Here is a 26,499-nt window from a genome sequence, read left to right on the forward strand (position 1 = left end):
GTTCAGTGAGGATGGGGGCGGCTAGGCGAAGAGCAACACCAATCCCAATGGCCTGTGGGTCTAGTCGAGTGCCCAAGGAGGAATTGGGAACAGCAAACAGGAAATCTCCTGAGTGTGGTGCCTTCACTGCCAGGAGACGAGCTTTGTCCTTTCCTGAGGCGTTGGAGAGCATTGTGTTGGCGATTTTTTCCATGATCGGTTTGTCCCAGTGGGACTGTTTGTGTTCTTTGGGAGGAGCTGGTCTACTGGAGGAATCTGTAAGGGTGTCCCACCGAATCGCTGCTTCAGTAAACCTGGGGTCTTGAGCTCCTACCATGTCTCTCAAGCGTTCGGGAACAATCTTCTTGACTAATGCACTGGAAGCCAAACATGAAGACAGAAAAGCAGGTAAAGCAACATGCGTTGCTTTGCGCACCCCTATACCTCCCAGTCGTACTGGGAGGGTTGCCTGATCCCATTGCTGATCCTCTAGTGACAGGTTCAGTGCCTTCTTAAGGGATGACCTCAGGTGTGCGTCATATTCGTTGAGTGTTGGGTTGTCAAAAGAGGGTGCACACCTGAGGAAGTAAGTGAGTCTTGGAATAGTAAGGCACCTTGTGAGGAGATACAGAGCATCATGGGCATCAAGATTGCTTATTCTCTCCTCCATTCTCATCAGGTCATTCAATTTGTCCTTGAGGACTGTGTCGATGGCCTGGTGACCCAGCGGTGCTCCCAAGAGGGTACTGTTGGATGGAGTGGTAGTAGAGACTTCTGGAGTTTACCTGGAGTTTACCTGGAGAGAGTTTCGGGGGTCAACGCCCCCGCGGCCCGGTCTGTGACCAGGCCTCCTGGTGGATCAGCGCCTGATCAACCAGGCTGTTGCTGCTGGCTGCACGCAAACCAACGTACGAGCCACAGCCCGGCTGATCAGGAACTGACTTTAGGTGCTTGTCCAGTGCCAGCTTGAAGACTGCCAGGGGTCTGTTGGTAATCCCCCTTATGTGTGCTGGGAGGCAGTTGAACAGTCTCGGGCCCCTGACACTTATTGTATGGTCTCTTAACGTGCTAGTGACACCCCTGCTTTTCATTGGGGGGATGGTGCATCGTCTGCCAAGTCTTTTGCTTTCGTAGTGAGTGATTTTCGTGTGCAAGTTCGGTACTAGTCCCTCTAGGATTTTCCAGGTGTATATAAACTCCAGGTATCTCTCCCTCCTGCGTTCCAGGGAATACAGGTTTAGAAACCTCAAGCGCTCCCAGTAATTGAGGTGTTTTATCTCCGTTATGCGCGCCGTGAAAGTTCTCTGTACATTTTCTAGGTCGGCAATTTCACCTGCCTTGAAAGGTGCTGTTAGAGTGCAGCAATATTCCAGCCTAGATAGAACAAGTGACCTGAAGAGTGTCATCATGGGCTTGGCCTCCCTAGTTTTGAAGGTTCTCATTATCCATCCTGTCATTTTTCTAGCAGATGCGATTGATACAATGTTATGGTCCTTGAAGGTGAGATCCTCCGACATGATCACTCCCAGGTCTTTGACGTTGGTGTTTCGCTCTATTTCGTGGCCAGAATTTGTTTTGTACTCTGATGAAGATTTAATTTCCTTATGTTTACCATATCTGAGTAATTGAAATTTCTCATCGTTGAACTTCATATTGTTTTCTGCAGCCCACTGAAAGATTTGGTTGATGTCCGCCTGGAGCCTTGCAGTGTCTGCAATGGAAGACACTGTCATGCAGATTCGGGTGTCATCTGCAAAGGAAGACACGGTGCTGTGGCTGACATCCTTGTCTATGTCGGATATGAGGATGAGGAACAAGATGGGAGCTAGTACTGTGCCTTGTGGAACAGAGCTTTTCACCGTAGCTGCCTCGGACTTTACTCTGTTGACGACTACTCTCTGTGTTCTGTTAGTGAGGAAATTATAGATCCATCGACCGACTTTTCCTGTTATTCCTTTAGCGCGCATTTTGTGCGCTATTACGCCATGGTCACACTTGTCGAAGGCTTTTGCAAAGTCTGTATATATTACATCTGCATTCTTTTTGTCTTCTAGTGCATTTAGGACCTTGTCGTAGTGATCCAGTAGTTGAGACAGACAGGAGCGACCTGTTCTAAACCCATGTTGCCCTGGGTTGTGTAACTGATGGGTTTCTAGATGGGTGGTGATCTTGCTTCTTAGGACCCTTTCAAAGATTTTTATGATATGGGATGTTAGTGCTATTGGTCTGTAGTTCTTTGCTGTTGCTTTACTGCCCCCTTTGTGGAGTGGGGCTATGTCTGTTGTTTTTAGTAACTGAGGGACGACCCCCGTGTCCATGCTCCCTCTCCATAGGATGGAAAAGGCTCGTGATAGGGGCTTCTTGCAGTTCTTGATGAACACAGAGTTCCATGAGTCTGGCCCTGGGGCAGAGTGCATGGGCATGTCATTTATCGCCTGTTCGAAGTCATTTGGCGTCAGGATAACATCGGATAGGCTTGTGTTAATCAAATTTTGTGGCTCTCTCATAAAAAATTCATTTTGATCTTCGACTCTCAAGTCTGGTTAGCGGCTTGCTAAAAACTGAGGATTCTTCGCACAGCATTGATTATTTCCTGGTTTGCTGTGATGATTTCACACTTGGAGGGATTGAGGATGAGTCCCAAGTCTTCTCCCTGTGTTTTCACCAGTTGTAGGTCCCCTACCAGGGACTCTTCAGTACCTGCCAGAGTGCCGTCATCCAGGTACCAGATATTGAGCTCGCTGCTTAGGCTGGAAGTTAGTTCTCTTACTGCCAAGCAGAAGAGAAGTGGAGCTCGTGTGTCACCCTGCTGAACACCTGATGAGAGAATTTCATGTTCTCCAAAAAAAAGAATTGAGGGTTTGCTGTAGCCGGCTGAAATGAAGGGAAAAAGACTGGGGAAGCGATCCCGAACAGCTGGCAAGACAGCATCTCTCTTTACCATATTAAAGGCATTTCTAAAATCAAGTTTGACTACGGCCTTGTCTTCTGGTAGGTCCCTGATGTAGGCCCTTGCCGCATGAGCTGCAGCTTCACTGCCTTGAGGGACCCCAAAACCCAGTTGGTGTGGCTGGAGTAAACTGGCAGCTTCTAGGCGAATGTTTCTTACTGCTGCTTTGGCAACGAGACGGCGAAGAGTGTTTCCAACCGCAATGGGTCTGATTCCCCCATCCTTCTTCTTCAAGGCACACAGTGAGGCTCCAAAAAAGAAAGGTTTAATTTCTTCTGGGATTCGCCCAGCCAGGCAGTTGTTGACGAAAGTTGTCAACTCGGTGAGAAGAAGTGATGCAGATGCACCGAGTACTGGATTTACCATCTCCTTGAGGTGCTGAGGTCGAATTCCAGTGTAACCTCCTGCAGATCCTGCAGGAAATGACACAATCGCCTTATAGACTTCTGATTCAGGCAAAATTAATTGTTCAGTGATGGGGTCTTCCTCAGGGTTGTTGTTGATGGCTATGGTGTCCCTGGTCGGATGCTTGTCTCTTAGTGCTTGGGCTGTGGTCTCATCTTTGGGGGCTACAGTGTCGTCACTTGTAATTATTCGGATTGCTCCCACTGTGTTACCTTCTTCAATTTTTTTGCTAACCTGTGCTCAAATTTTCTCGTTTTCAGTGGGACTTTTCTTGGGTCTACCTTTGTGATTCCTGCGATGATGGGGCAGAGGGACACAATTATCTGTTCTTGGGTAGTTGCGCACTGCCTTGATAACTGACGTGGTTAGCAGTTTGCCTCGTCTCTCAGGAACTGCAAGACAGACATTGCCGAACAGGAGCAGGTTGCGCCATGCTTGGATGGTGCCTCGGGCTTCTAAGTTGGTGGAACCTCCATTCACCTGCTTGAGAAGGTCTGTGAACTTCCCTGCTGCATATGGGCGAGCCGCTTTAGGGATGTGGGATATGGTACTGTTAGCAGTGGATTTGAATGCCAACAGAAGGTTATCACAAGTGAGGAGGTTGCCATTGGAATTGTCATCTGCCTGTGGAGGCTGTGGGCTGCTCTCTGCTGGGGGCATATGTGATCCTGCACACCCATTGTGTGCACGAATGCGACCATCCCTGTTGCGTGCTCGAAACTCTCCGCACACCTGACATGGGCCTCTTCTATATATATATAGGGCAATGCGTGGTGTAAATATGCAGAGAATTCACAGTGTAGAAATCAAGAGGTGTGGCACTACTGAAAGTATTATCCAAAGGACTGAGGAGAGGTTGTTGAGGTGGTTTGGTCATTTAGAGAGAATGGAGCAAAATAGGATGAGTTGGAGGGTGTTTAAATGTGTAGTGGAGGGAACCTATGTAGGGGTAGTCCTAGGAAAGGATGGAGGGTGGGTATACAAGGTTTTGCAGGCTTGGACATGTAGCGGACATGTATGAGCGTGTTAGAGCGGGGTGGAAGCGAGTGGTTTTTTTTGGACTTGAGCTGTTGGAGTGTGAGCAAGGTAATATTTATAGATTCAGAGAAACCGGTTAGCTAGACTTGAGTCCTGGAGGTGGGAAGTACAGTACCTGCAATTTTTCGGGTTACCCTGCCTTGATGGGAAACGGCCGGCGTGCTAATATATATATATATATATATATATAAATATATATATATATATATATATATATATATATATATATATATATATATATATATATATATATATATATATATATATATATATATATATATATATATACACACACAAATACATAAAAATGTATTTTTTTAATGAACCGGCCGCATCCCACCGAGACAGGGTGATCTAAAGAGAAAAATGAATGTTTTTCTTTTTAAATTTAGTCGACTCTTAGGACACGCATGGCTTACAAAGGAAGACTTTTTTTCCATTTCCCCATATATAAATAATATATATACATAACTCAGTGGGAGGGTGTGTATATAATGATTCACATTTCTCTGTGTATACATGATAATACACATTCACCTGTCAGTATACGCACCCATGACGAGGTAATACCTCGCCAGTGGCACACCAAGGTCAGTGTCCGGCTACTAGACTTTTATTTTGTACTTTCCACCTGTGGTGCGGCACTTCCACCACCACGTACTGTGATAGTTGTCACGAGATCTACACTGACTGGAGACCAGATCTATTATTATTATGATTACTGTTATTATTATTAATAGTAGCAGTAGCAGCAGCATAGTACCAGTAGTAGCTCCAGGAGTAGTAGTGACAGTAGTAGCAGCAGGAATAGTAGTAGTAGTAATGGTGGTAGTAGTAGTAGTAGAAGAGTAGTAGTGTTATGATATATGTTAGTTACATGTTCTATATCTTACATATTTTAATGATTTTTGAGGTCACGGCTGCCACGGCTCTATCTCTAACCAGACCCCAAACGACAGAGGAAATATTACAGAGGTGAGAACTACTAACACTCAGTCAAGTGTACAGTGAGGGAGAAATGTGTGAGATTTACCTACAATATCACACATTTAGGAGACGGAGTAAAACTTGGTCATCCTGCCAGAGTGCAAAACGTTTAACAGGCTTCCCCGCTCGACTCTCATATGACAGGTATCTGTCAGGTATTGATATTTTTAACACATGAACGTACAGCTCCGCCAGTAAAGACACAACTCACCGCGTACAGCTCCGCCAGGATAGCGTCCACAATGGGCACCATCATGGCTGTGGTGGCCGTGTTGGCGAGCCACATGGAGAGGAACATGGTAGTCAGCATGAAGCCTGCCATCAACCTCCGAGGCGACTGTCCTGTAATATTATACAGTCATTTTTGGTGAAGTCTCGTCGATGCATTACCAAGACACATACAAGTAATAATAATAATAATAATAATAATAATAATAATAATAATAATAATAATAATAATAATAATAATGTTGATTTACCAGAAGGTACGTGAGTGCTATAAGGACGGGTTTAAAACTGCGTTGATTCCCTACATGGAAGACTCCATAAGTATGCTAAGCATTCCTGTCCCCAGGGATGCTTCAGGCTCACGTCTCGTTGCATCTCAGACAGCAGTGTGCATCTCTCGCCACCTGCCTCTCCTTAGTTTACGTGTGAAAAAAAGTTTACAGATATTATTTATATTTCTATATTAACTACTAAACCGATGTGGGAGTTTAAGAGTAGTGGAAGCTCGAGCCTCCGTCTGATGAGAAAGTGACTCGTCTAACAGCGCCTCACTCCTTGAAAACGAAACATTGTCGAAATAAATGTTATTTTTACCCTTGTATCCTCATTTTTTAACCAACTGTACAATATTTATAAATTTATCGAAGAAATTTGGAAAATTGTAATGTTGATTTCCATGAAATAACTCGTGAATGCCTTCTCTGTTTATATTCAAGCCTTCAACACTGATGTATCTCACTTGGAGGAAGTTTTGGCCTCTTACTGGACTTTGTAGGTACCAATTTGCCCAATATTCCAGTTCTTGAGATGTGTATCACTACTTGCTCCTCCGGTAGGCATTCTTCTTCCAGAAAGACAAGGGGTACACATACATATTTCTTAATATATATATGAAGAGAATTTAAAACACGAGGTGCTATCAAAAAGTTTGTGGACTACCGCGAAAAAATATCTAGGCTTACCTAAGCACCTAGTTGAAGTTGTCTCCCTGGAAGTACTCTCCTTAGGAGGCTATACACTGATCCCAGCGCCTCTGTCACTTTTTTAAATATTTCTTGAGCTCTTCTTTTCTAACGTCCTTTAGACCAGCCTGTGCGTCTGCTTAAATTTCCACGTCGTTAAACGCCGTCCCTTGAATGCCATTTTTATTTTTGGGAATAGAGAGAAGTCATAGGGGGCTAGATCTGGGGAGTATGGAGTGTGTATGGAAATGACCGTCATATTGTTTTTGGCCAGAAAACGATGGTCTTGAGTTGCATATTTTGCAACTACTCGCCTCGTGTTCAAATCTTCAGTCAAAATGCTCTGATACGACCCATAAGAACTTCTCATAGCAAATGCAGTGTCCTGGATACTCTGACAACGATCTTCTTGAATAATCTTCCTCACTTTTGCATGTTGGCGTCTGTTTTTGACGCTGATGGGCGACCAGAGTGTTCATCATCTTCAACTGACGTTAGTTCTGCTTTGATTCGAGAAAATCATTCGGAACACTGTCCGACCCATTGCTTCATCATCAAATGTTTGCTGAAGCATTTTGTGAGTCGTTGGTCATTTTACCAAGCTTGAAACACGATTTCACACACAAACACGCTGTTCTTTCTTTGAAAGATTCCATTCGGTTACACACAACAAAGAATTAACGGAACGACCGACAGTGAACCTCGCCAGACTGCTTCACAAGGGAACGTACTGCACAGCGTCATCTACGCCGCCGCAAAATTTCACCCAAGAAGCACCCCAAAACTCGAGTCCGAAAACTTTTTGATGGCACCTCGTAGACTACCACTGTGAAAAAAAAAATAATTACATCCAAAAAAATTACTATTTTTTATCATCTTAAAGTTTTGCAAATTAAAAATACTGATTCATTCAAAAATATATGTTTACAATCTCTTTCTAATAAGTATCTTGATATTTCTTCTTTTATCGTTGTATTTATGAATTTTAACTATTTATAAGTGTTTGAATAGATGTGTTATGGGTTGCCTGGTGTGCTAGTCCGTGAACCATAGACATGCTGTGTTGCTGTAACACTTCAGCTCCGGTTGAGTCATAGCTCCTGGGTCCTTTCAGTGTTGATCTACAGCTCCTGGGTCCCTTGAACATTGATCTACGGCTCCTGGGTCACTTCAGGGTGTTCATCTACAGCTCCTGTATCCCTTGAGGATACTGAGCTATAGCTCCTGGGTTCCTTGAGAATGTTGATCTATAGCTCCTGGGTCTCTTAAATGTTGATCTACAGCTCCTGGGTCCCTTAAAGGTGTTGATCTACAGCTCCTGGGTCCCCTTAGTGTTGATTTACAGCTCTTGGGTCCCCGAGTGTTGATCTACAGCTTCTGGGTCCCCTGAGTGTTGATTTAAAGCTCCTGGGTCACTTTAGTGTTGACCTACAGCTCCTGGGTCCCTTCAGTGTTGATCTACAGAGTCTGGGTGTTGCACCCCTTGAATGGGGCCCAATGTATATACTGTACATTTGATGTATATTATTTTACATATAATTTTATATTGCTGATATTTTCAATATTAGCTAAATTGAAAATATCTTGGTTTATATTATTATTTGACTTAGCATATTTCATTAGGTAGGATATAACATTTACACTTACTGTGTTCACTGTTCCAGTGTTGAGTGGCTTCCTGCATTAGCAAACTACCTTGTTAACTTGTTAACTTGTTAACCACCTGGCTTGTTTACCTGCCGGCTCAGTCCTGGAGTAGCTGGGCAGCACCAGGAATCACGTGACCGCACCTGAGCTTGGGGACTGGCCTCCCTTGCTCGCTATCTCTTCTGCTGGTCCTTGTTCGACCAGCATCTCTCTCTCTCTCTCTCTCTCTCTCTCTCTCTCTCTCTCTCTCTCTCTCTTTTGTTGTTAGACTCTATTTTGGTAGAGTATGATTTCGGTGGTGAGTCGAAATATACTTCTCGTAACTCTGTGTAACTCGTTCACAGAGCATAGTTCATACTTGGTGATTTTCGACGCTTTACTGAAGTTGTGGGTCACACTGACACTCAGGTCCTAAGCTGTATCTTCTAACTTATTTTGTCTGGTATCTGCGCACTGTCGTAGTCAGGAATTTGGTTATGCTGAACCCAGATTCAGTATTAAGGGAGTTTTATGCCTTTTATGGAGGATCTGCTGAAGGTCCCCAGTTAGGGTCGTTATTTTGTTCCCTTGTTCCTGACGCTGTGCTACTGCTGCTGCTTGTTATATTGCTGTTCGTGAATCGTTCGTCTTACTGTTCAAGTAAGCTATTGTGATTGCCTGGTTGGTCAAGAAGCTAGATTATTTGAGGACGTTTAGTCAGTCACTATTTAAGTTGAATCGAGTCTTACTGAGACATAACGAACAACTCTGAGCACATACACACATTCTCACACACTCGCTTGTATATACTAGTATTGCTATAATTGCTGACAATATACCAGACGGTACTTTAAGCCTTAAACCCCAAAAGGAAGGTTCCTTGATGTTGGTGAGGGGCTCTTGATTTAGGGAATTAGATCTGTGCTCCAGTTCCCCGAATTAAGCCTGAATGCCTTCCACATCCCCCCCAGGCGCTGTATAATCCTCCGGGTTTAGCTCTTCCCCCTTGATTATAATAATAATAATTTAAGCCTTAAAGATATAAATTGTACCTTCAGCACTATACTACTACGAGAGAAGTGTAGCAGCTTATACCCTACATTATATCTGATTCATTTACTTTAATTTTGTCCACCTAGACAACTTTGTGAATATCTTAATTTTAATTTCTTTAGTTAGTATCCTATCAGTTGCAATCTTAAATCACTATTAAAACTTACTGTAATTCTAACGGATAACCGAACCAGTGACTACTTGTTACAACAACCCAGAAAGTCTAAATGCTAGAGGGGCAGACCTAGTATTCTCTGGAGATGTCTATAATTTATAGATACCGCGTTTTTTGTTACATTCGGTCCCTTGAGTGTTGATCTACAGTTCTTGGGTCCCTTGAGGGTGTTGATCTACAACTCCTGGGTCCCTTTAATGTTGATCTACAGCTCTTGGGTCCTTTGAGGGTGTTGATATATAATTCCTGAGTCCTCTGAGGGTGTTGATCTACAGTTCCCGTGTCCTTTGAGGATGTTGATATTGATATATAGTTCCTGGGTCCCCTGAGGGTGTTGATATACAGTTTCTGGGTCCCTTGAGGGTGTTGATATAAAGTTCCTTGTTCACTTATGTGCTTTAATGTATACACTTGGTCTACACATCCTCTGTCCTGCCTAAACCATCCTTGCTCCTCTGCAATCCTATTCTTTCTTGCCACTAACTCTTTCAATAATAATCTTATACACTTTACTCGGTATCCTCAGAAGATTTATTTTCCCTATAATTCTTACACTCTAGTCTCAGTATTTCTGGTATAAAGGAACTATATATTTTCTCTGCAAATCCTTACGTACCTTCACCTTCCTTTCATGCATATATTAAACAAATATACCGATCACTCCAACACTATTTCTCTACCTGGTTTAACACTTGTCTTAAGTCTATCCCAGCTGGTTTTACCTCCTTTCATTATACTCTTTGCCTCGCATACCTCCCCACACTCACATCTGACTCTTCCACACTCCTTTAAAATGTTCTTCTTCCTGCCCATTGCATGATATCATTGATTCACTTTTGACATCTACATTTAACAGCGCCTGAAAATATTCCCACCATTATTCCAGTCCCTCCACCTCACCATCTAACATCTTCCCACTTTTGTTTTTAACGGCCAGGTATATTTGCTCCCTATCCTTCCTCAACTTATTAATCTCATTATAAAACCACCTTATTCTCAACAGAATTAATTGATACCTCACCCATTCTCTCACAATTCTTTTAACATCACTTTTTCTCTCCATATCCTTTGTCGTCCGTCTTTATTGTAAAAACTTCTCATATGCCCACTTTTTCTCCTTTAGCTAGCTATCTGCCTCATCATTCCACCAAACATTCCTCATACTACCTACACCCACCCTCATACACCCATAAACTTGTGCTCCACACTATCAATGAATTCTTAAATCTACCTCTTCGATCCCCGCCTCATTACCAGTACTCTACCTCGACTGTCTCCCAATAGTTGCTAATATCACTCTAATGATCTCCTTTAGTTCAACCACTTGATTCCCACTGATGATATTCTCGTTGTACTCCATCTAATAATAATAATAGAAACTATACTAATAGCAACAACAATAATAATAACGCACCAATGAGAAGGATGACCTTGAGCGCAATCCTTCGGTGCAAATTGCAGTGCTCAACTGCTATCGCAACAGTGAGTCCGCCCAGGAACATCATGTTGGTCTCCTTCATGTAGATGACGCAGACGCTGCCAGTGTCGAGGATGCCCAGCAGCGGGAAGGCGAACACCGGGATGAGCGCCGTCACCGCCAACGGCAGCGCCTCCGTCATCCAGTAAATGGCCATAATGACGATCACGTAGCCGCATCGCGAAGCCTGCAATGATAATTCTGGTTATCGTAACCGGTGGTAGTTAGAGGGTCACCTAACCCAGAGGTATGCAAAATAAAAGGACACAAGTGTAACAATGTGACATTTTATTGTGGCAACGTTTCGCTCTCCAGGAGCTTTGTCAAGCCGTTACGGTTTGACAAAGCTCCTGGAGAGCGCAACGTTGCCACAATAAAATGTTACATTAATTGCACTTGTGTCCTTTTACTTTACATACTGTCGGTAATTCTACCAACATATATATAACCCAGAGGTGTATATCCCTTAGGGTATAACATCCATAGGGCAATTTCTATGTATACAGGACTATAGATGAATAAAACACATGAGCAACGCCTAGGTATCTTCATTACGATAATGTTAGGCTCAGAGAAGTGGGAAAACAGCTTCAAATCCTTGAACCAAGAACCTTTGCCCGACCTCTAGGCACAACCTCCACGAAGGTAAAATGGTTCATGTGATGAGTTAATAATTGCAGAGTGAAAACTAGTGGCGTTGACAAGGAAAAGATCACCTGCACGACCAGTCTTCATACCTTGACCTGTGTTGCTGGCTGATCGGGTTTAAGGTCTATTGACCTTACACACAAGAACGTTAGAATAGCGGAGCACTGCAGCAGGCAGGTCCAACTCACACCCACTCATATACTCGTCCAATTTATTTTTTAACGCTATTTAAAGTTCCGGCCTCAGTGACTCGACCTGGGAGGCTGTTCCACTCACCCTCAACTCTACTGTCAAACCAGTGCTCTCCTACATCCTCTCTAAATCTAAATGTTTCCAACTTGAATATTTTCAACACGTTATTTAACTATTTATTCCGGTCTTCCATTCGTATACTTCAGTCATATCCCGTCTTCCACGTCTTTCCTGAGAGGACAAATTCAGTACCTTCAGCGTTTCTTAGTATGGAAGATTCTTGATACATGGAATTAACGTCATCCTTCTTCGTGTGCTTCTCAGCCCATTTATGTTCATTCTGTGAAACGGAGACCAGAACTAAGAGGCATAATCTAAAGGAATCCTTACCAAAGATATTCAAAGTTGAAGCATAACTTGGGGACTTTTATTATATATACTTCTTGATATGAAGCCTTTCAGGTTTAGCGGTAAACTTAATTATAATATTCGCTGTATTGCAGACACCTATGCAATGTTGTCTTGGCTTTACAATTCTGATAATTAGAATTTCTAAAGCTTTTCCGACTTTAGTTTGACTAAGATGTACATTATTTAGTTCACAAGAGCCATAGTTATTCTTTCCCTGGGATTTGAACCTTACACTTGTCTGCGCTGAACTGCACCTGCCACTTCTCCGACCACAACATCAACCTATCCAGGTCAACCGATAGCCTTATGATAAATTAGACACATGTGCAACTCTTGGGTATCTTTATTGAGGAAACGTTTCGCCACACAGTGGCTTCATCAGTCCATACATAGGAGAAACTTGAAGAACAGGAGGAGAACGAGGTAATCAGTCCCTCAACCTTGAGTCGATGTGTTCAGTCCATCAATCTTGAGTAGAATACGGCAGATGAGCGGAGAAGCAGCTTATAAACCGTATGGCAGGAGAGGTGCAACAGTCATAGGTGGTGTCACATTTGTTCAATGTGGAAGTAGGTTGTGCCCAAGAATTAGGCAAGCGAAGAATTCCTAAGTATTAAGATCCCAAGAAGCTGCGGTGTCTGACAGGTTTGTAGATGAGTCCAGTTTCAACTGTGACACACTTTAGTAGTTTTACCCATTAAGCTCTACGAAATACCATGCCACGACTGTGAGTGAGCTTTCGTGGGTGACACTGTTCGTGCTCTCACAGGTAGAATAACTGAACGTAGAATAACTGAACAGGTAGAATAACTGTCTGTTAGATATGCACATGAGAACTGTACCGTTTTCCAGGATGTGAAATACTGAAACCACACGATAAAATATGAAGGCGCCGAGATGATACACAAAATTAAAGATCCGTTCAAAAGATATTGAAATGTCACAGATGAAACACTAAGCTTCACTGCTTCAAACTGAGAACTTCAAGAGGATATAATTACCAAGTTTACATTGAGAAACCATTAGTGCCCAATATCATTATAGGAACGCATATAAAATTTGACACAGCCCCCCCCCCTCACTCTTCAACGAAATGTTATGTATTTAAGTCCACCATTCTCATCCATAACTAGGATTGACACCCACCTGTCACACTGTAAGTCCACCATCCTCATCCATAACTAGGACTGACACCCACTTGTCACACTGTAAGTCCACCACCCTCATCCATAACTAGGACTGACACCCACCTGTCACACTGTAAGTCCACCACCCTCATCCATAACTAGGACTGACACCCACTTGTCACACTGTAAGTCCACCACCCTCATCCATAACTAGGACTGACACCCACCTGTCACACTGTAAGTCCACCACCCTCATCCATAACTAGGATTGACACCCACCTGTCACACTGTAAGTCCACCACCCTCATCCATAACTAGGACTGACACCCACTTGTCACACTGTAAGTCCACCACCCTCATCCATAACTAGGACTGACACCCACCTGTCACACTGTAAGTCCACCACCCTCATCCATAACTAGGACTGACACCCACCTGTCACACTGTAAGTCCACCACCCTCATCCACAACTAGGACTGACACCCACCTGTCACACTGTAAGTCCACCATCCTCATCCACAACTAGGATTGACACCCACCTGTCACACTGTAAGTCCACCACCCTCATCCATAACTAGGACTGACACCCACTTGTCACACTGTAAGTCCACCACCCTCATCCATAACTAGGACTGACACCCACCTGTCACACTGTAAGTCCACCACCCTCATCCACAACTAGGACTGACACCCACCTGTCACACTGTAAGTCCACCATCCTCATCCACAACTAGGATTGACACCCACCTGTCACACTGTAAGTCCACCACCCTCATCCATAACTAGGACTGACACCCACTTGTCACACTGTAAGTCCACCACCCTCATCCATAACTAGGACTGACACCCACCTGTCACACTGTAAGTCCACCACCCTCATCCACAACTAGGACTGACACTCACCTGTCACACTGTAAGTCAACCACCCTCATCCATAACTAGGACTGACACCCACCTGTCACACTGTATGTGGAAAATTTTTAATTTTCCGAAACTATAGCGCCTAATAGGTGTTTTATGTGCCGATATGAGTCAAAATTGTATTTGAAAAGAGAGTAGAACCAAGAGTTCCCTGTGCGCATGCGCGGATGTGCGGGAGTAGTGGCGGGTTTGTTTTGAAGGTGGAGAGGAAGCGGAAAAGGCATGGAACCACGAAATTGGCATTCACGGCGGCCTAAGGATTAATATAGGCCTCATTTCGTAATAGGAAGTGTCGTAACTGTTCCTGGTGGAGAGTGAGGGAACGTGATTTACGGGACCACGATAATAGAGTGGTAAAGGGTGTGAATACGGGTAGGACCGTGGGTGACTGACGCGTCGTCCTGGACTGTGTCCCGGGGAAAATTACCCTTGGTTTAATCATCACTCATCGGTCTCAGATCTTAATGGAGTGATCTCTAATGTGTATAATAATTATGAGTCATTAAATCGTCTTGTGAATTGTAATGTAATTAATGATAATAACGCTAAGTTAAGAGAATGTGTGAAGTGAAATAAGTCGTTTTGCTCCGAGTGAACACGTTAGACCTCGTTGTTAGCGAGACGAGGAAAGTGAAGCTCCTTGAGTCACGACGTCTAAAGCAGGACAAACCAGCGGATACCTCGTCCTGCTGGAATGAGAACCGTGTCGGTGTAGCAGGACATCGAAAATGAGATGGTGAATGGAAGAAATAAGGAGTATCAATCACCCACAGTTAAGTAACCCTTCTAGTTATAGCAACCTTAGGCTGGCCAGTTGTGGTATGTTGTAATTAGATAGGTTATGAGTGATCCAGCTACATCAAGTGACCACCAGAGAACATCTGGTAAGTGGTGAGATTATGTACCAATGTTTCCTTGATGGATGTATCCAGGTGTATCCTACCCCCCCCCCCTTTCATTCAGCTAAACTAATATAATCTATACAGTCCACAATTAATTAGTAGCACCGTACTTGTGTGTGCTATCCAATCCATACTGGTCTCGGATAGATATGGATAAGATTGTGAGGTCGAGGGGACCACTTGCCGCGACCAGAGGTGGTTAAGTTTTCTCACATGTCTACACGGGGTGACTACGGTAAACATACAGTTAAGCACCCTAGGAAAGTTTCCATATCTGCCCGCTGGTCCTTCGTGAACCGGATGCAATCAGTGAAAAAATTAATTGAATTAATTACTTAATAATTAAGTGACTGATTGAAGGAAGTGGGTGTAGGGTGCACGAGTTTAATCGATCGTGTGATGGATGATAATTAGCCCAATAAATTGCTAGCACATGGGTGGCTAGGATTTATACAAGAGTAAAGTGCAAGAATTACTCTTATAAGGCGTCTACTTAAGTAGTATAATGGGTGATTATTAATTCCCTAACCATGGCTGGGTCTGAGGAAGTTAGTGCGACTGGCAAGTCCATGGATGCCAAAGCAAAGAAAGCGTCACTACAAGCTCGGAAGGGTCATGTTACTAAATCATACAAGAAGTGTATGGAGTTAATGAAACAAGAAACGGTAAACCCTGATGAATTAAAGCTACACCTAGATGCCTTAGGAAATAGACATGAGTCATATAGATTGTGGTTTAAAGACTATGAAAAAGAGCTGCTAGAGAATTGTGCAGATGATGCTGAAAGGGAGCGACTGCTGGATCAACATTATGAAGTGGAGGACAACATTGTGTCCTGCAAAACTAAGGCTTTGGAGAAGGTAAAGGGTGTAAACAATGTTGTTGGTCAACCTAGTAAGGAAAGTCAGAGGCATCTACCAAAACTCCCAGAATTATGTATGCCTGTGTTTAACCCGGGAGAACACTGGGAGGAGTTTTGGTCTATCTTTAAAGCAGTCGTACATGATAGGAGTGATCCTGCAAGTGTTACCAAATTATGCTATTTAAAGGGACAAGTAAGGGGAGATGCGCATGTTCTCATACAAGCATTCCCAAATGTAGATGACTCCTATAGTGAGGCAGTTGACTTGTTGGAGGTCACTTACGGTAACTTGGAGCAAAGTAGGCTGGACCTAGTAGCTAATTTGGCTAATTTGAAGACTCCAGATCACAACCGCAACAGCTTACAGCAATTTAGGATCAAACTAGAAAGCACTCTTAAGACCTTGAGTAATAAATATGATCTGGAGGGAGCAGAGTGGTTGTTGAGTGCCTTGATTCAGAATAAATTGAACCACAAGACCATAGAATGGTTATCTAACAGATATCACAAGGGTTACTTCAGGTTGGAAGAAATAAGAGTGGGACTGCAAGAGCTAATTGTCCAACTGCAGACCAGCCAACCCATTACCTCTAGGAATACCACGTCTACAGACCCCAGTGCACCTTCCAAGTTCCACAAAGGGAAACCTTATCCTAATATCAATAATCCTAAGCCACCTACTACACGGGGTTACGTAGGCACGTATCAAGTGACAGGTGCCAGTTATAGTGGTTCTCCACCTCCAAGCAAGAGGAGGAAGTACCACAATAAGGGTAGCCCAGTTGATAAGAGGTCAGGCAAAGAAAGGAGAGATTGTATCTTCTGCAACGGTACTCATTTCTCTAAGAACTGTAATGCCTATAATTCATGGGATGTTAAAGTGGAAAGATTGGAAGAGCTTGCTAGATGTATCAGGTGTCTAGGAAATCATAATGTAAGGGATTGCCGTGCTAACTTGCACTATTGTTATCAGTGTAACAAGGGAAGACACCACATAGCTATGTGTAAGGGCAGATCTAATCGTAATGATGGTAACAATAGTACTGATAGTGATAATAACCCGGACACAACAGTAGCCCACGTAAAGATTGCAGCTAACGTCGGTAATGATGGCCTAGCTGAGGTAGCTTTGCCTGTGTTGGATGTGGTGATTAATGATAAACGGCGTAAATCCAAAACTGTAACAGCATTACTGGATCAGGGATCACAACGTACCTTCATAAAACGTAACTGCCTTAATGGGATGAAGGTACAAATGGGAGATCCTGCTATACTCAAGCTATCTGGCTTTCTCTCGAATAAGAAGGCCCAGTCATACGACACTGTTTATGTAACTGTCCGGCTGGGCAATGAGAGAAAACGTATTAATGCCGTAATTGTGGATAGGCTCCCAGAGAAAATATCTACAATAGGGCTTGGTAACGCTACTGAAAGGCTTTCGAGTAAGGTAGATTTGGCGCCTTCTGGTATAAATAATGATTCGGTGGGGCCAATAGATATTTTGATAGGTAGTGACCATTATGCCACCTTTGTAAAGGGTATGACAAAGAAATGCGGAGTCACCCTTCTAAGGACCGCAGGAGGTCACGTGATGTATGGCAGGCTTCCTCGTACCGATAATGAATGACTGGAGGAATCCATAAATACAGTTACGGTGTGTCTTACTCATGAAGTATCACCCCAGTATAAATACACTTCAATAGAGGATGAAGTTGAACCTGTGTATAAATTATGGGAATTGGACAGCATAGGGATCAATGTAAATGAAGAAAGTCCAGATGATTCCTTTACTCAGGAACAATACCAGAAGGATGTTAAATTTGAATCTGGACAATACTGGGTGAGACTTCCGTGGAAGCTGAACCATCCAGACCTACCAACTAATTACCGGATGGCGTATGGACAATTAAAGGCTCAGCTCCACGAATTGAGCAAGACACCAGAACTGTTGACTGCTTACGATGATATAATTAATGAGCAGTTAAATAATAAATTCATAGAGGAGGTACCTCCCGAGCAAACCCAGATTTATGGTCACTATTTGCCACACCACGGAGTGAAGAAGGATTCTAAGACCACTCCTCTGAGGATTGTGTTCAATTGTAGTGCCAGGAGTAATAAAAGTGTACCTAGTTTGAATGACTGTTTGATGACAGGTCCGTCGTTGACGGAAAAACTGGGAGACATACTATTAAACTTCAGGGTTAAGAATTATGCCTTTACGGCAGACATAAGTAAAGCTTTCCTGAGAGTGGGTCTGCAGGAAGCTGACCGGGATTGCACTAGGTTCTTATGGCCCGAGAATCCTAGTGACCCACTTAGTCCCCTGAAGACTTTTCGCTTCAGGAGTGTATTGTTTGGTGCTACCTCCAGTCCGTTCCTACTCCAGGCAACGATAAATGCACACCTTAAGCGTACGGGTGGTCCACTGAGTGGAGTAATGGGTAAACAATTTTATGTGGACAATTTCCTGGGGGTGACGTCTACTGAAGAGGAACTAATGAGCATATACGCAGGGGCTAATGAAATAATGCAAGGTGCAAATATGCCCCTGAGGGAATGGAACAGTAATTCGTCCAGTTTAAGAGTTCAAATAAATAAAGACAACCCTGGAGTTGAAGTGTCCAAATATAGTAATGTGCTGGGACTGACTTGGGACACAGAGGGAGACTTGTTATCGTTAAAGTCTAATGACTACAGCATGCCCAATAAATTAACCAAGAGAGTCTTGCTTGCAGAAGTTTCAAAATGCTTCGATCCACTAGGCTTAGTGTCCCCACTTACCATAAGAGGAAAATTGTTGATACAAGAAGCATGGAAGCTTAAGTGTGCTTGGGATGAAACCCTACCTGAGGAATTTGTTGAAAGGTGGGAAGAACTAATAGGGGAATATGTAAAATTACCAATGTTGAAGTTCCCCCGTAACGTGGCCAGTCAAGATGGAGAAAATGTACTCCACATTTTTTGCGATGCTTCGAAATTAGCATATGGAGCAGTCGCTTACCTTCAATGTAATAGTGCCATTTCTCTTGTTATGTCTAAGGCTAAGGTGGCTCCAATCAAATCACGCACCTTACCTCAGTTGGAATTAACGGCCATTTATGTAGGTGTCAAATTAGCCAATTATAAAAGAAATAAATTGCGAGAGATAAATATCAGCGACACCGTAATTTGGTCTGATAACGAGGTATCCTTACAATGGATTCGTAATGGTAACAGTAAGATTGTGTATGTACAAAACAGAGTCGCTGAAATCAATCAAATGCAGGAGAAACATAACAGTTTGGGTCAGCATATGTTAATCTTTAATCACATTCCTGGTGACGAGAACCCAGCTGACTTCTTGTCTCGAGGCTTGACTTATGAAAAATTTGTGAGTGCTTTGTCGTGGTTTAAAGGGCCAAGTTGGCTGGTGGACAAAATTAACTGGCCGGTGCAAAAGGCACATATTGCTCCTGTCGAAATTACGGTGAGCACCGCTCCGGTCAGTAGTCCCTCCTTAGCCATTGATATGAACAGGTATTCTTCCTTACCTAAGCTGATTAGTGTGACCAGGTTAGTGTTTAAATTTATAAGTAAGATGAATATCTCACATAATTTTCCCCATCCCCTGAAATACTGGCTACAGAGGGTACAAGAAGAAACCTACAGGGATGAGATTAAATTCATGATGGACGGAAAAATTGTGAAAGGCTCAATAATAGAAAAGCTGGGGCTGTATTTAGAGGATGATGTAATTAGGTGCAGAGGCAGGTTACAAAATGCTGAATTGGGGGAATATGCTAAGCACCCTATCTTGCTGCCCAAAACTCATCACCTGACAACCTTGATTGTCTTTAATGCCCATAATAACGTGATGCACGGTGGGGTACAGGATACCTTAAACTGTATTCGGGAAACCTTCTGGATTCCACAAGGACGGCAAAGTGTAAAGGGGGTTATCAAGTCGTGTGTAATATGTCGCCGGGTGGATGCCAGAACCTACATGTACCCAGGTCCTCCACCATTGCCCAAGGAACACGTGCAGTTGGTAAAACCATTTGATGTGACCGGAGTGGACTATAGTGGGCCAATCATTTTGACAGGTACTTCAGATGGTGTCCCCTTGAAGGTGTATGTATGTCTATTTACTTGTACAGCTACTAGGGCTGTTCATCTAGAAGTGGCTCAGGACTTGTCTGCAGAACAGTTCATACAGCTGTTCCGGAAATTTGCAGCTAGACGATCCTGTCCAAGATTGATGATCTCAGATAATGCCACCAATTTTGTAGCGGGTGCTCAACACTTGATGAAATTAAATAAGAGTGATGATGTACAGTCTTTGTTGACCCAGCGAGGGTGTGTCTGGAAATTTATTACTCCCAGAGCCCCTTGGCAGGGAGGACTGTACGAAAGAATGATAGGTACAGTGAAAAGATGTCTTCGTAAGGTGCTACACAGGAAGAGAATTGATTTGGAGGAGTTCCGGGCAGTGTTGGTGGAGGCAGAGAATCGAGTGAACAATCGCCCTCTGTCATACATGAGCGACACTCCTGACGCGGAGATACTGACTCCCTCTCACCTAATATGTGGACAAAGGTTAGAAGCTGCACCTATCTATAGAGATAATCCCGAGGGAAGTGATGAGGATTACAATAACGTGACTGTGTTGAGTGACAAGTTCAAGATGTTAAATAAGGTAATTATTCATTGGTCTGATGTGTGGCGTAAAGAATATCTTCTTACACTACGTGAACACTTTTATGGTGCGCCAGAGGCAGTAAACCGACAGAACATTCAACCAGGTGACATTGTGTTAATTGATACTGAACAACATCGAACATTGTGGCCTCTGGGCAAGGTAGTTACCTTATACCCAGATGCACAAGGTGTTGTCAGAAACGTCAAAGTGTTGTGTCGTGGTCAGGAAAGTTTGCGTACCATTAATAAATTAATTCCCTTAGAATTAAATGGTGTTCAATCCAGTGCAGATGGAAACCTAAGGGGAAGTGACACGAGTGATATTGAAGACACTGACCGGGTAATGCAAGAAGAAACTGTAGTAAGACCCACTAGGAAAACAGCGGCGCAATCTAGAGAGGGCTGGAATCGTCTCCTGTAGGAAGACGCAATTTAAGTCGTCTAACAACGACTTCCGCCCGGCCGCAGTGTGGAAAATTTTTAATTTTCCGAAACTATAGCGCCTAATAGGTGTTTTATGTGCCGATATGAGTCAAAATTGTATTTGAAAAGAGAGTAGAACCAAGAGTTCCCTGTGCGCATGCGCGGATGTGCGGGGGTAGTGGCGGGTTTGTTTTGAAGGTGGAGAGGAAGCGGAAAAGGCATGGTACCACGAAATTGGCATTCACGGCGGCCTAAGGATTAATATAGGCCTCATTTCGTAATAGGAAGTGTCGTAACTGTTCCTGATGGAGAGTGAGGGAACGTGATTTACGGGACCACGATAATAGAGTGGTAAAGGGTGTGAATACGGGTAGGACCGTGGGTGACTGACGCGTCGTCCTGGACTGTGTCCCGGGGAAAATTACCCTTGGTTTAATCATCACTCATCGGTCTCAGATCTTAATGGAGTGATCTCTAATGTGTATAATAATTATGAGTCATTAAATCGTCTTGTGAATTGTAATGTAATTAATGATAATAACGCTAAGTTAAGAGAATGTGTGAAGTGAAATAAGTCGTTTTGCTCCGAGTGAACACGTTAGACCTCGTTGTTAGCGAGACGAGGAAAGTGAAGCTCCTTGAGTCACGACGTCTAAAGCAGGACAAACCAGCGGATACCTCGTCCTGCTGGAATGAGAACCGTGTCGGTGTAGCAGGACATCGAAAATGAGATGGTGAATGGAAGAAATAAGGAGTATCAATCACCCACAGTTAAGTAACCCTTCTAGTTATAGCAACCTTAGGCTGGCCAGTTGTGGTATGTTGTAATTAGATAGGTTATGAGTGATCCAGCTACATCAAGTGACCACCAGAGAACATCTGGTAAGTGGTGAGATTATGTACCAATGTTTCCTTGATGGATGTATCCAGGTGTATCCTACCCCCCCCCCCTTTCATTCAGCTAAACTAATATAATCTATACAGTCCACAATTAATTAGTAGCACCGTACTTGTGTGTGCTATCCAATCCATACTGGTCTCGGATAGATATGGATAAGATTGTGAGGTCGAGGGGACCACTTGCCGCGACCAGAGGTGGTTAAGTTTTCTCACATGTCTACACGGGGTGACTACGGTAAACATACAGTTAAGCACCCTAGGAAAGTTTCCATACTGTAAGTCCACCACCCTCATCCACAACTAGGACTGACACCCACCTGTCACACTGTAAGTCCACCACCCTCATCCATAACTAGGACTGACACCCACCTGTCACACTGTAAGTCCACCACCCTCATCCATAACTAGGATTGACACCCACCTGTCACACTGTAAGTCCACCACCCTCATCCATAACTAGGACTGACACCCACTTGTCACACTGTAAGTCCACCACCCTCATCCATAACTAGGACTGACACCCACCTGTCACACTGTAAGTCCACCACCCTCATCCACAACTAGGACTGACACCCACCTGTCACACTACACAGTCGCCACATAGGCAGTAACACAGATTAAGAATTTTCCTGATTTTTTTTTATTTTTATCTCAGCTGTCAAAAAACAAGCAAAGGTAGAATTATACAATAGTTAGCCCTCATCAATGACTACCGTGAACTCCCATGTACGTGTCCTCGCATAACATCTTGACGCATCAGCCTCCCATCCCATGCCTGCACCTCTCTCTCTCTCTCTCTCTCTCTCTCTCTGTCTCCATGGCTCCTCCACTCACCAACTTCCAAGATGCATCTGTCATCTTCATATAACGAAAGCCAAATTCACCAAAACCTCAAATTTAGTTTTTGCCACCATAATGGCTAATTTATTGTGCATCCAGCATCCGTCCTGTGGCTGGGAGTGCATATGGATACACAAAAGGCCTAGGAACTAGGCCCCAAAAGGGTTAACAGAAGTCCATCTGAATTTATATCTAGAGTTCACTTATCTGTTACAAGCAAATTTAGGAAATTTGCTTAACATAATTGGTATCTTATTTTCATTAATAAGATATCTTGACACGTCACATAGGTTACATAATTTTTAATAAAGGAATTGTAATGACATCCTCTCTGTGTCCCCCGTTAATGCTGGTATATAACTCTTGTTTCAAGGAGCTGCAGTTATCTTCCTCTCGCGGATCAAACGTGAATGCCTCACATATTCCCATCTTGCTGCATAATCCCTACAAATTCAGGGTTTCCGTGACTACCCTAGTATGCCCTTAAACATTTTTTTACCTCTCAGGGCTTCTCTACCGAAGGAAGTGCCAGCTTGTATTCCTAACACGTTTGTTTGACTCGCTCTTACTGGACGGAGGATCGAGCCTCGCAGAACATAGTAATCGTGGCACGTCTGCACTCCCGCCTTAAAAGAAGAGTCAAAACACTATAAATTCTATTGCACTTTATAATCTTCTTCTGAGTGAGTCCTTTCAGGGAAGTAGGTGCCATGATGCCGGTGAGGGCCTTGATGCCGCCATGATGCCGGTGAGGGCCTTGATGCCGCCATGATGCCGGTGAGGGCCTTGATGCCGCCATGATGCCGGTGAGGGCCTTGATGCCGCCATGATGCCGGTGAGAGCCTTGATGCCGCCATGATGCCGGTGAGAGCCTCTTGATTCCAGTGAGGGTGTTTTGATGCTGCCACGACGTCAGACCCCAGGCTGGGGTCTGACGTCGTGGATAAAGTACTTTGAAATCTGATGCAGAGTTGGCAGGTTAGAGTCCTGTTGTGGACGTAGATATAATGTTTGTAAAAAATTTCGCCTGTTTGAAAATTACTAAGCACACACACACACACACACACACACACACACACACACACACACACACACACACACACACACACACATACACACACACACACACACACACACACACATACACACATACACACACACACACGTGGGTCCGTGGGGTGAAGACGTGGGTAACAAGGCTCCGAGAACCTTGGCGTTGAAAGACGCGTAATATCAGCTAGAAGTAATCAGTGGTAGTGGAACGTCAGTGAACAATACTACGAGTGATAATTAAAGTTATTAGTTAAAGAAAGTGAGAGGAAAGCTGAAATCATAATATTTCAAAGCGCAAACCGCTGGGGGTCTTAGGCGCTGTTGCCACATTGGCAGCGGTAGGCCTGATGAAGTGACGTCACGACAAGTTGTGTGCCATTATACATATGAAGTGAAGTGTATATAATGTGAAGTGTATACTACCATCAGTGAAGAGTGAAGTGAGGAAGCGGAATATATGGTTATAATCATCACGGGTGAAGGATCTCCAAAAATAGGGATTTAAGGCCTACATACGACTACGTCATCAGCAGCTGGCAACTGTCAACCGCAAGTTTATTCGCCTAGTTGTGGTTTGCATGTTGACGGCCCTGGCTGGCCTTGTATACTGTTTGATACTGGCCACTCACTCCTGCAAGCTATTACCAGAATTAGAATAGAAATAGCATAGACATAGAGAATATAGTGTTGACGAGTGTGAGAAGGTAGGTGGGACAAGCTTTTAAGGGCAACATGGTAAGACGGTGCTAGGGGGTCCCAGGAGGGTTTAGTCAGGTCACAAGAAGTTGCGGCCAGTCATTACACCGCACAAGACTCTCTCACACACACACACACACACACACACACACACACACACACACACACTCACACACACACACACGCACACACGCACACAGGCAGTGTTACTACCGGTAGTTATTAGCAGTAAGAATACTTAGGAAGCTAGGAAGTCCTCTCTCAATGTGAACAAGGAAAATGATAATAACCAGCAACAATTAACACGTAAATCCAGAAAGGGCAATAAGTGGAGAGAGTAGCATAATTGGGAAAGATAAATGAGACTAAATTTGTGCCTACACGACGGACCTCTCAACCCCCCCCCCTAACCCTCCCTCCCTCACACACAAGCACACACACACAAGGGTAGACACTCACACACACACACATACACACACATACACACATACACACACACACATACATACACACATACGTAAACACACAAACACACACACACACATACACATACACATACACACACACACACACACACACACACACACACACACACACACACACACACACACACACACACATTCACACACACACATTCACACACACACACACACACACACACACACACACACACACACACACACACACACACACACACACACACACACACACCCTCCGCCACTTGACACCTTAGCCTTAGCCACCTACCCCTCCCCCAAACCACCTAACCCCTCCCCAAACCGTCTAACCCCCGCCCAACAACCTCCCTCCCTCCAATAACCATCCTCCCCCTCCCCCATAACCATCCATCCCCTCTCTCCCCCAAACCATCTAACTCCCTCCCCCAAACCATCTAACTCCCTCCCCCAACTATCTCTGCCCCTCCAATAACCATCCTCCCCCTCCCCCACAACCATCCATCCCCTCTCCTAACCGTCTATTCCCCTCCCCCTAACCAGGATGAGGACAAGGGGCTCCAAGGACGAATCTGAGAGGGAGGAATGGGAGATAGAGCTCAAAAAAAGGGAGGAAGACTGGGGAAGGAGACTAGATGAGCTGGAAAGGAAGATGGAAGAGAGGTTAGCAGCAGAATGCAGAAGGTGGAAGCAACAGGCCACAGCAGCAGAAATCAAGATAGAGAGATTAGAAGAGGAGCTGAGACATCTGAAACAGCACAGAGACAAAGATATTACAGAAGTAGCATCGGCAATGGCTACATCGAACACAGACAACAGGTCCGAAGGAAGCATGGAAACTAAACTGTATGCAGAGGTCCTGTCAAACCCACATGGGGCCAAAACAAAGACAGGGAGCACTCTAGGACAGAAAGAGAGGTTGGAAGACATTGATGGAACTAGGACATGTGCAAGGACCTTACCAGATACCTGTGGGGGCCAGGAGCAAGTGAGCAGGAAGGATAAACCAAGAAGCATAGGGGCCATAACGAGGGAAGGGACTGAAGGAAGGAACACTCCACGGGAAGGAACTAAAACACATCAGAGGATGCAATGGGAGTCACAGTGGGAGGTGGAAAGGGAGAGATCCGTGTTTGTCTATGGGCTAGACGAAGCTAAAGGGGAAACTTATGATGAAAGAAAGCAGGAGGAGAAAAAAGCGATTGAAGACATCATGAAGGTGATAGGCGAGGGGGACATGACCCAGGTGGCAAATTTTCGGAGAATTGGGTGGTTCACAAAGAAAAGGAATCGGCCTCTCAAAGTAATTTTCAAGGCAGAATCAACCCGAACCATGATCCTGCAGGAGAAAGCACGGCTGAGAGGCAAGCAGGAGTTCCGGAGTGTGTACCTCGACCGAGACAGAACACAGGACGAAAGGAAGACAATGAAAGAGAGAGTTCAAAAACGAAAGGAGAAATGGGAGGAAATGAAAAAGGAGAGCAGAATAACCCAGGATCAAATGGAAGG

General features: G+C 44.1%; 1 protein-coding gene across 1 annotated transcript in view; it reads right to left on the minus strand.

The window, feature by feature from the left end:
• LOC128685429 (Na(+)/citrate cotransporter) overlaps nucleotides 1-26,499 on the minus strand; it is a 154,416-nt gene that overhangs the window by 83,759 nt on the left and 44,158 nt on the right. The window contains exons 3-4 of the mRNA XM_070083087.1: nucleotides 10,818-11,067; nucleotides 5,571-5,701 (exon numbers count right to left, since the gene is read on the minus strand). Coding sequence (XP_069939188.1) covers nucleotides 5,571-5,701; nucleotides 10,818-11,067 — 381 coding nt within the window. The remainder of the gene's footprint in view (nucleotides 1-5,570; nucleotides 5,702-10,817; nucleotides 11,068-26,499) is intronic.

The sequence above is a fragment of the Cherax quadricarinatus genome, chromosome 8 (assembly GCF_038502225.1).
Source record: "Cherax quadricarinatus isolate ZL_2023a chromosome 8, ASM3850222v1, whole genome shotgun sequence".
Taxonomy (NCBI): Eukaryota; Metazoa; Arthropoda; class Malacostraca; order Decapoda; family Parastacidae; genus Cherax; species Cherax quadricarinatus.